Source organism: Chelon labrosus (assembly GCF_963514085.1).
Source record: "Chelon labrosus genome assembly, chromosome: 20".
Taxonomy (NCBI): Eukaryota; Metazoa; Chordata; class Actinopteri; order Mugiliformes; family Mugilidae; genus Chelon; species Chelon labrosus.
The window spans coordinates 19881503-19892362 of record NC_140353.1 but is presented as its reverse complement, the minus strand read 5'-3'; the positions used below and the strand labels follow the sequence as shown (position 1 = coordinate 19892362).

Here is a 10860-nt window from a genome sequence, read left to right as displayed (position 1 = left end):
AGGAAACTGTGAGCTTAAAATAAAAACTATGTTGTCTGAAGAAAGCAAGGAGCAGTTATTCGGACAAAGGTAATTATATTGATCAAGAAATGACGTGACAATTCTTTATGTCATCAATTCAAACAAGGAGAAAGATCATTTACATGATTAATTCTGATTCCAATAAATACTTTAAATAAATTTTACTCATTTGTATTCATCTGAATTGTTTTACTTCAAGTTTTGGTTTTCATTTCCCCTTCATTTTCACGCAATGACTAATTCAACTATTGATGACAGAGTTTGAATAGAGGTGAGTACAGTAAATGTTTGTATGTAACTATTAGTTTCAGGAGAAAACACAGACATTTTATTGTCTGAAACACAAAAGCAAAACAGGATTAAGCATGTATGTTTTATGAGTGAAATAAGACAACACGTCCAGAGAATGAGTGGTAAAGTAATAGTCCTGTGGTTGAACACATGATGACAAGTTAATGATTCAGTTTTTAAAAGACCAAAAGTGCAAAGTATATCTTTCATTTCAAGTTATTGTTCTCTGATCTTTGAGCAGTGGTTCCATGGATTTTCCTAGAGTATACTGTATGAGATCAGGGCCAACTCATAAAATGAATACAACCACACAATTCAAGTCATCCAGATCAAGAAGAAACCCCAAATAAGTGAATTTTACACTCTTGACTGACATTTATCTGCTGAATTAAGTTTTACTTTAAAGATTCAGCTGGCAGAATAACTCTTGTTTTAATGTTGTGTGTACACACAAACGGTCACGCCCACAAAATCAGTCACTTTGTTGTTTCCTCAGAGACGCTGCGAGGGTTAAATTCCACTTAATGTTGCCGCGGTAACCAAAATATGACTGTCCAATCAAAACTCGGAACAAAGTTGCCTCGTCCAATGAGGTGCCTGGTAGGCTTTGATTGACACCAACATTCTCCAATTGCGTTCGAGCGCCGTCTGTCGCTGCCAACGCTCGTATCTTCTCAGGTTACTTAGTCCGTTGCTGGAGTGCGAGAGCTGTAGTAACTTTGTTCTGTCGTCGTTGAGAAGTTTTTTTTTAATTTCGATAAAAATGAGAGAGATCGTCCATTTGCAGGCTGGCCAGTGTGGCAACCAAATCGGAGCGAAGGTGAGAAAACGTTTCTTTTTAAAGTGAAGTCTCAGTTCATTACAAAACGGTATTAATGCTAAGTTTGGTTTTGGGCGGGCTGCTAAAGTAGCTCACCGAGCGACAAAGCTAACGCTAGCACCGTTGGTTCTGACCGGTAACGGTAAGTCGTGCTAGTTAGCCGGCTAATTTAACCGTTGTTCTTTATCCTCTCTGTGGGTGTCTAGTTCTGGGAGGTGATAAGTGACGAACATGGCATCGACCCGTCCGGGACATACAACGGAGACAGCGACCTGCAGCTGGAGCGCATCAACGTGTATTACAACGAGGCTTCAGGTTAACTTGACTTTGCTAAAGGCTTTAAGCTACACAGTTAGATTATGTGGTTGCTTGGTGAGCCGAGGTAATTCAATACTTTGGTGTGTATCCAGACACTCGCTGTTGAATCAATGGGCCCTTCTTGACTCTGCTTCCTAGTTACTGTTGCTCAGTCTCCATGACACAGGAAATCAACAAACCCCCAGTTAACAACACCACCTAACAATTAAGACCTGTATTTCAAAAACCTTAACGTTATATGTGAGACTGACTTTAAAACGTTAAATATAAAAAGTAGCCGAGGCTGAGGTTTTATAAGTAAACCAAAAAAGAAAAACATTAGATAAGATGAGTCATACCTCAAAATGTAGATGAACACGTTTCTCACTAATGTTAAATATGAACAGTCATTTATAAATTATATAAAGGAGGTTCAGGTGGTGTTCAAATAACTTAATGCTACTTTTGATTGTCTCGTTGAGCTTGCAAGATAAATAAAGTCAGAGGAATGTTATGAGTACTAGAAATGTGGGTCAAAAATGCCTTTTGGCTTTTGCATAGTTTAAAACTAGTTTACTATTATAATGCTCAAAACTCTGGCAGCTCTGTTTGTTTCTTACAGTCATTGTTTTGTTCCCGTGCTTTTTCACCAGGCGGCAAGTACGTCCCTCGTGCAGTGCTGGTGGACTTGGAGCCAGGCACGATGGACTCTGTGAGGTCTGGTCCCTTTGGTCAGGTGTTCAGACCAGACAACTTTGTCTTTGGTGAGCATTTAAACACCAGTCACATTCAGTGTATTCACTGTTCATTGTATGTAAATAGTGTTTTCATTTGCATATACTAGTAAGTCATACTTCAGATAAAATAAGATAGGGGAGGTTCTGACACCACAGCATTCAAAGACTTCTGTATTTGCATGGAACTCAGGTCAGAGCGGAGCAGGTAACAACTGGGCTAAAGGCCACTACACCGAGGGAGCTGAGCTGGTGGACTCAGTCCTGGATGTGGTGAGAAAAGAGGCAGAGAGCTGCGACTGCCTCCAGGGCTTCCAGCTCACACACTCTCTGGGAGGAGGCACCGGCTCTGGCATGGGCACGCTGCTCATCAGCAAGATCCGAGAGGAGTATCCGGACCGCATCATGAATACATTCAGCGTGGTGCCCTCACCCAAGGTTCACACAATACATTCACATATTTTCACGTTAAATGTTTCACCTTCCGCCTGGTTCCTCTGTTCACTGGCACTTCTTCACCTTTCCTCTTTCCCATCACTCTATTCCTCCAGGTGTCAGACACAGTGGTGGAGCCTTACAATGCCACTCTCTCGGTCCACCAGCTGGTAGAGAACACCGATGAGACCTACTGCATTGATAATGAGGCCCTGTATGACATCTGCTTCCGCACGCTCAAACTCACCACCCCCACCTACGGTGATCTCAACCACCTCGTCTCAGCCACCATGAGTGGGGTGACAACCTGCCTGCGCTTCCCCGGCCAGCTCAATGCAGACTTGAGGAAGCTGGCTGTCAACATGGTGCCCTTCCCCAGGCTGCACTTCTTCATGCCAGGCTTTGCCCCCCTGACCAGCCGAGGCAGCCAGCAGTACAGGTAGACAAGCTGGACCCAGCTTCTTCTCAGAGACCGTCAGACTCTTGATTGATTTTTTTCATTTACTTTTCAGCTCACATAATATCTTTCTTTTTCTAGGGCATTGTCAGTTCCTGAACTCACCCAGCAGATGTTCGATGCTAAGAACATGATGGCAGCTTGCGACCCACGCCACGGCCGCTACCTCACGGTGGCCGCCATCTTCAGAGGACGCATGTCCATGAAAGAGGTGGACGAGCAGATGCTGAACGTGCAGAACAAGAACAGCAGCTACTTCGTGGAGTGGATCCCCAACAACGTCAAGACGGCCGTGTGCGACATCCCTCCACGTGGCCTCAAGATGGCTGCCACTTTCATTGGCAACAGCACAGCCATTCAGGAGCTCTTCAAGCGCATCTCGGAGCAGTTCACCGCCATGTTCCGCCGCAAAGCCTTCCTCCACTGGTGAGTAAAAGACAGTTGGGTTGAGATTTGTCTACACGGGCCAGCCTGTTTGTAGCCCAACGTGCCTACACTAGCATAATGCCCGTCAGTTAACATTTGACTCGTATTGTTTCAGGTACACGGGTGAGGGCATGGACGAGATGGAGTTCACAGAGGCTGAGAGCAACATGAATGACCTGGTGTCTGAGTACCAGCAGTACCAGGACGCCACTGCTGAGGAGGAGGGAGAATTTGAGGAGGAGGGTGAAGAGGATGTTGCATAGTCTGGAGACGTATGGATCCAGTTGTAGCAGGAACTCAGCTCGGTGGTGTTGTGAAGTTGTACAAATGTTTCCTCTCTGTTAACTGTTCAAAATATGTTTGTGATGAAAAATAATGTAACATTGACCACTTCAAGGCACTCTTGAAGAGTTTGTTAAAGAATATCATTTTTGGCCGAACTCAATCATTTATTGGACACAATATGCAATGCACTAAAAACCTGAAAGCCACTGAAAGATTGTCTGGAACTGGTTACTGATATGAAATCTTTAGTGTGCTTGTTCTTTTGAAATCCAAAGTTTATAGAGATTTTAATAAAGAGTTTTGGACCCGTTACTGCTACATATATCACTGAAACGTTTCTTTTGTCTATTTAAAGAATCGTCCCTTGGACACAAATATCAAATAGTACCAACAATAAACCTGTTTGGACTGAATTCAAACAAGTACAAGTAAAGATTTGAAGAAAATTATTTTTTTATCTAGGTGTTTTACATCAGTACAAACAATTCTTATGCTGATAACATCCATTTGAGTTTCATTCATGCAAACTAGAAGCAGGTTATGTTACGCTTTAGTCTTTAGGTTGAAGGAAGTTATCCGTCAGACATAGATCTGATAATGTCCAGCATCCTTATCCACCAACTTTCCTCCATCAGGATAACGCCTACTTTCCTTTAACCCTTATTAAACCACTACTCGTTAAGATTCTGTACAACAAACACAATGTTAGTGTGACTGCAAAGAATAAACAGTAGAAGGAAGTTGATCCAAATCACTGATCCACCTTCTGTTAGATGAGGAAGTAATGAAAGACTGTGAAGTAGAAAATAGTGACTGATGACGCACTTCTAGTTTCATTCCAACATAGATTGGTTTAATTTAGAACAGACTCCTTGAACAAAGTAATTATCCAGCATACTTAGGGGTCCTGTGATACAGCTCCACTCAGTGGAGAGTTGTGGTTACGACAGGAAAGTTCCTGAAGTTTGTTGGGCTCCTCAGGAGCCTCCAAACCACTGCAGCCATTCAACTATTTTCCTACCAGAGGTAAAAAAGAGGGTTTATCCTCCTGAAGAGATATCTGTCAGGCAGGAAGCAGAGAGTCAGCACAGGGGCAGAGAAGAAGCAGGAGGATGACAGACTCCAAAAGTTCAGACAGCAGTTTGAACTGCCCAATGGCCTGTATCTTGAATGTGTCACCTGCTACCTGGACTCAGATAGAAAGCTCCACATCCAGACAGCAGACACTGTGTGTGGAGGAGGCTGGCAGACAGACAGACAGACAGACAGACAGACAGCTGACTATCACGTGGAGCTTGGAGGAGGAAACACAGCAGTGTGTTCTTAGGCACTGAAGGCAGGAGGACAAACCTGAAGACATGATTTGCATGTTGTTGTTGTGCCAACATACATTCTGTGTTTTTGTATTTGTGAAACAGTTTTTTTATATTAGTCAAAGGTTCTGTTTCTTGATACTTGGTTCATTTACTGACAAGGTTTTATGAGACAAATTCTGAAATGAACATATTCTGCATTTGTCAATATTTCCTTAAATGTTCTTGTAAACAAGAAGCTTACCATAAAAAAATGAAATTATAAACAGGTCCAACCTTACATGAAAGCTGTGAACACAGCTTTAGTTAAAAAACATAGATAGAAGCTGAGCAGAAATACTAACCCCATCAGAAACCTGAACTTTGATTTCTTTCAAATGTTCCTATCTCCTTCTTTAACCTGTCATCAATAAGTATAGTTCAGTATCTCTTTTAATCAGTTTTTAATGGACATGTGATAATTTCTGGATGTATGAACAAGTGAAAAGGGAACATGAAGCTTTCTATAATGATGTCCATTTGTTCTGTCATTCAGATATTAAGGATTCTTGTCCTTCAGCTCCAGTCACCTGCTTCTGCTTCTTGATGACCGATAATTGGTCTTTTTATTAAATTATTAACACAGTGTTACGTGCCAGACAGGGGCATTGTGTTTCTTTTGTTTGTTTCTCTCTCTCACCCCCTCCCCTGTTTATTCACAGTTGATTCTTCAAGTGATCCCACCTGAAAGTCCTACTGTACATTAAAAGAGATCCAGCTACAGGCTCCTCGGCCTCTTTGCTGCTCTGCTGTTCTGCTTTCGAATGGTCCGCTTAATCCAGTCTCTGCTGCTTGGATGCTCACTCTCGGCTGGCCCGATTGATCCAGTCTCTGCTCCCTGCTTGCTATTCTGCTCGACTGTTGTTTTGATTTGTTACCTACCTTGTTAACTGTCAAGACGTGTGGCCCTTTGAGTACCATCTATTTTAGTTGTGGTGGAAGGTAAGATTGAGTACCCTATACACCTTAACACACAGGTAATCTATGGTTTATACACACTAGGATTAAGGCGGCACAGTGACGTGATGGTTAGCACTGAAGGTTTGAGTCCAGGCCGACTGGGCCTTTCTGTGTGGACTCCCCATGTTCTCCCTGTGTCTGCGTGGGTTCTCTCCAGGTACTCCAGCTTCCTCCCACTGTCCAAAGACATGTTGGTTATTCTAAATTGGCCGTAGGTGCGCATGTGAGTGTGAATGGTTGTCTGTCTCTGTGTTGGCCAGGGTGTACCCCGCCTGTTGCCCAGTGACAGCTGGGATAGGCTCCAGCCCCCCCCCCCACGACAAGCGGTTAGAGAAAATGAATGCATGAACAGTAGGATTATTGGTTGGTGCCACCTGTTTTAGTGGAGAAGATACTTAGGCCTTTTTGTTTGTTGTTTTCAATATGGAAAACTTTGTTTATGCTTCAAGCAGGTTTTCAGTTACCTTTTGTATTTAAATAAATTCTGTTAAGCTTTCCTTACATCTAGACTCTATGTAAAAATCTCTTGTAAATGTTATTGTGAGCAAATCTTATCCCCTGAGGACATCAAAAGAGACAATTTTCTACTTCAGTCTTTCATTACTTCCTCATCTGACAGAAGGTGGATCAGTGATTCGGATCAACTTTCTTCTACTGTATATTCTTTGCAGTCACACTAACACCGTGTTTGTTGTACAAAATGTTAGTGAGTAGTGATTTAATAAGGGTTAAAGGAAAGGAAAGTTGGTGGATAAGGATGCTGGACATTATCAGATCTATGTCTGACAGATAACTTCCTTCAACCTAAAGACTAAAGCTTAACATAACCTGCTTCTAGTTTGCATGAATCAAACTGAAATTTGTGTCCAAGTAAATGAGGTGAACACACAAGTGTGAGTCTACAGCAGGTGTGTGTGGGTTTTAAAAACAGGACAGATAATTCACCTGTTTACAGTGGAAAAGCCACGATTCTTTAAATAGACAAAAGAAACGTTTCAGTGATATATGTAGTAGTAACAGGTCCATCTTTATTAAAATCTCTATAAACTTTGGATTTCAACATCCCAGAACAAGCACACTAAAGATTTCATATCAGTAACCGGTTCCAGACAATCTTTCAGTTGCTTTCAGTTTTTTAGTGCATTTAATTTTTTGTCCAATAAATGATTGAGTTCTGCCACAAATGATATTCTATAACAAACTCTAAAATTCAGCAAAGAGTGCCTTGAAGTGGTCAATGTTACATTATTTTTCATCACAAACATATTTTGAACAGTTAACAGAGAGGAAACATTTGTACAACTTCACAACACCACCGAGCTGATGAAAGGAATCAGCAAGTTCCTGCTACAACTGGATCCATACGTCTCCAGACTATGCGACATCCTCTTCACCCTCCTCCTCAAATTCTCCCTCCTCCTCAGCAGTGGCGTCCTGGTACTGCTGGTACTCAGACACCAGGTCATTCATGTTGCTCTCAGCCTCTGTGAACTCCATCTCGTCCATGCCCTCGCCCGTGTACCTGAAACAATACGAGTCAAATGTTAACTGACGGGCATTATGCTAGTGTAGGCACGTTGGGCTACAAACAGGCTGGCCCGTGTAGACGAATCTCTCCCCCACTGTCTTTTACTCACCAGTGGAGGAAGGCTTTGCGGCGGAACATGGCGGTGAACTGCTCCGAGATGCGCTTGAAGAGCTCCTGAATGGCTGTGCTGTTGCCAATGAAAGTGGCAGCCATCTTGAGGCCACGTGGAGGGATGTCGCACACGGCCGTCTTGACGTTGTTGGGGATCCACTCCACGAAGTAGCTGCTGTTCTTGTTCTGCACGTTCAGCATCTGCTCGTCCACCTCCTTCATGGACATGCGTCCTCTGAAGATGGCGGCCACCGTGAGGTAGCGGCCGTGGCGTGGGTCGCAAGCTGCCATCATGTTCTTAGCATCGAACATCTGCTGGGTGAGTTCAGGAACTGACAATGCCCTAGAAAAAGAAAGATATTATGTGAGCTGAAAAGTAAATGAAAAAACTCAATCAAGAGTCTGACGGTCTCTGAGAAGAAGCTGGGTCCAGCTTGTCTACCTGTACTGCTGGCTGCCTCGGCTGGTCAGGGGGGCAAAGCCTGGCATGAAGAAGTGCAGCCTGGGGAAGGGCACCATGTTGACAGCCAGCTTCCTCAAGTCTGCATTGAGCTGGCCGGGGAAGCGCAGGCAGGTTGTCACCCCACTCATGGTGGCTGAGACGAGGTGGTTGAGATCACCGTAGGTGGGGGTGGTGAGTTTGAGCGTGCGGAAGCAGATGTCATACAGGGCCTCATTATCAATGCAGTAGGTCTCATCGGTGTTCTCTACCAGCTGGTGGACCGAGAGAGTGGCATTGTAAGGCTCCACCACTGTGTCTGACACCTGGAGGAATAGAGTGATGGGAAAGAGGAAAGGTGAAGAAGTGCCAGTGAACAGAGGAACCAGGCGGAAGGTGAAACATTTAACGTGAAAATATGTGAATGTATTGTGTGAACCTTGGGTGAGGGCACCACGCTGAATGTATTCATGATGCGGTCCGGATACTCCTCTCGGATCTTGCTGATGAGCAGCGTGCCCATGCCAGAGCCGGTGCCTCCTCCCAGAGAGTGTGTGAGCTGGAAGCCCTGGAGGCAGTCGCAGCTCTCTGCCTCTTTTCTCACCACATCCAGGACTGAGTCCACCAGCTCAGCTCCCTCGGTGTAGTGGCCTTTAGCCCAGTTGTTACCTGCTCCGCTCTGACCTGAGTTCCATGCAAATACAGAAGTCTTTGAATGCTGTGGTGTCAGAACCTCCCCTATCTTATTTTATCTGAAGTATGACTTACTAGTATATGCAAATGAAAACACTATTTACATACAATGAACAGTGAATACACTGAATGTGACTGGTGTTTAAATGCTCACCAAAGACAAAGTTGTCTGGTCTGAACACCTGACCAAAGGGACCAGACCTCACGGAGTCCATCGTGCCTGGCTCCAAGTCCACCAGCACTGCACGAGGGACGTACTTGCCGCCTGGTGAAAAAGCACGGGAACAAAACAATGACTGTAAGAAACAAACAGAGCTGCCAGAGTTTTGAGCATTATAATAGTAAACTAGTTTTAAACTATGCAAAAGCCAAAAGGCAATTTTGACCCACATTTCTAGTACTCATAACATTCCTCTGACTTTATTTATCTTGCAAGCTCAACGAGACAATCAAAAGTAGCATTAAGTTATTTGAACACCACCTGAACCTCCTTTATATAATTTATAAATGACTGTTCATATTTAACATTAGTGAGAAACGTGTTCATCTACATTTTGAGGTATGACTCATCTTATCTAATGTTTTTCTTTTTTGGTTTACTTATAAAACCTCAGCCTCGGCTACTTTTTATATTTAACGTTTTAAAGTCAGTCTCACATATAACGTTAAGGTTTTTGAAATACAGGTCTTAATTGTTAGGTGGTGTTGTTAACTGGGGGTTTGTTGATTTCTTGTGTCATGGAGACTGAGCAACAGTAACTAGGAAGCAGAGTCAAGAAGGGCCCATTGATTCAACAGCGAGTGTCTGGATACACACCCAAGTATTGAATTACCTCGGCTCACCAAGCAACCACATAATCTAACTGTGTAGCTTAAAGCCTTTAGCAAAGTCAAGTTAACCTGAAGCCTCGTTGTAATACACGTTGATGCGCTCCAGCTGCAGGTCGCTGTCTCCGTTGTATGTCCCGGACGGGTCGATGCCATGTTCATCACTTATCACCTCCCAGAACTAGACACCCACAGAGAGGATAAAGAACAACGGTTAAATTAGCCGGCTAACTAGCACGACTTACCGTTACCGGTCAGAACCAACGGTGCTAGCGTTAGCTTTGTCGCTCGGTGAGCTACTTTAGCAGCCCGCCCAAAACCAAACTTAGCATTAATACCGTTTTCTAATGAACTGAGACTTTTTTTAAAAAAAGAAACGTTTTCTCACCTTCGCTCCGATTTGGTTGCCACACTGGCCAGCCTGCAAATGGACGATCTCTCTCATTTTTGTCGAAATTAAAAAAACTTCTCAACGACGACAGAACAAAGTTATTACCGCTCTCGCACTCCAGCAACGGACTAACCTGAGAAGATATGAGCGTTGGCAACTACAGACGGCGCTCGAACGCAATTGGAGAAAGTTGGTGTCAATCAAAGCATACCAGGCACCTCATTGGACGAGACAACTTTGTTCCGAGTTTTGATTGGACAGTTATATTTTGGTTACCGCGGCAACGTTAAGCAGAATTTAACCCTCGCAGCGTCTCTGTGGAAACAAAAAACTGACTGATTTTGTGGGCGTGACCGTTTGTGTTTTTACACAACATTAAAATTGAATTACAATTCAAAAGGTCATAAGATACGATAAGATAAGATAAGATAAGATAAGATAAGATTAGATTATAGACTATTAGGGAGAACGTAGTAGTTAATAACTAATCCAATGTTACGTATGACTTTGGAAGAGAGAGAAACCTATATCTGTAGGCTACTTTCCCCAGCGTCTTGCAATGTGTTATAAACAAAAAACTGAAATGAATAAAAAACAAGAATTACAGTTTGTGATGTAATGTGTGGCAAAACTAGTCGTAAATAAGTAATCCAATTATAGGATTAGAAAGAAGATTGAATATCAGGTTCTAAGTTTAGCTCCTTTTACCACCTTACCTGATGTTTCAGAACGTTTTACTCAACGGATTCTTCTCATAGTTTTTTAGCTCATCCTTAAATTGTTGATTAAATG

General features: G+C 43.1%; 2 protein-coding genes across 2 annotated transcripts; one reads left to right on the top strand and one right to left on the bottom strand.

Annotated features, from left to right (window-relative positions):
* The first annotated feature begins 986 nt into the window (after positions 1–986).
* Positions 987–4090, top strand: LOC311505278 (tubulin beta-4B chain). The gene is made up of 7 exons (XM_084568753.1): positions 987–1132; positions 1339–1447; positions 2083–2193; positions 2357–2601; positions 2715–3037; positions 3137–3481; positions 3597–4090. Exons 1-7 carry the CDS (start codon positions 1076–1078, stop codon positions 3742–3744), a joined length of 1338 nt encoding a protein of 445 aa, XP_084424879.1. The 5' UTR covers positions 987–1075; the 3' UTR covers positions 3745–4090.
* A 2996-nt stretch (positions 4091–7086) lies between these two features.
* Positions 7087–10190, bottom strand: LOC311505210 (tubulin beta-4B chain). The gene is made up of 7 exons (XM_084568660.1): positions 10066–10190; positions 9750–9858; positions 9004–9114; positions 8596–8840; positions 8160–8482; positions 7716–8060; positions 7087–7600 (listed from the first exon to the last, which is right to left on the bottom strand). Exons 1-7 carry the CDS (start codon positions 10120–10122, stop codon positions 7453–7455), a joined length of 1338 nt encoding a protein of 445 aa, XP_084424786.1. The 5' UTR covers positions 10123–10190; the 3' UTR covers positions 7087–7452.
* Positions 10191–10860: the final 670 nt, after the last annotated feature.

Bases quoted from the DNA above. Each gene is read 5' to 3' on its own strand.
- LOC311505278 (XM_084568753.1), top strand. From the start codon at position 1,076: ATGAGAGAGATCGTCCATTTGCAGGCTGGCCAGTGTGGCAACCAAATC. The intron at 1,133-1,338 runs GTGAGAAAACGT...GTGGGTGTCTAG, and splicing joins GCAACCAAATCGGAGCGAAG to TTCTGGGAGGTGATAAGTGA. The intron at 3,482-3,596 runs GTGAGTAAAAGA...GTATTGTTTCAG, and splicing joins CGCAAAGCCTTCCTCCACTG to GTACACGGGTGAGGGCATGG.
- LOC311505210 (XM_084568660.1), bottom strand. From the start codon at position 10,122: ATGAGAGAGATCGTCCATTTGCAGGCTGGCCAGTGTGGCAACCAAATC. The intron at 8,841-9,003 runs GTGAGCATTTAA...CATGGAACTCAG, and splicing joins ACCAGACAACTTTGTCTTTG to GTCAGAGCGGAGCAGGTAAC. The intron at 7,601-7,715 runs GTGAGTAAAAGA...GTATTGTTTCAG, and splicing joins CGCAAAGCCTTCCTCCACTG to GTACACGGGCGAGGGCATGG.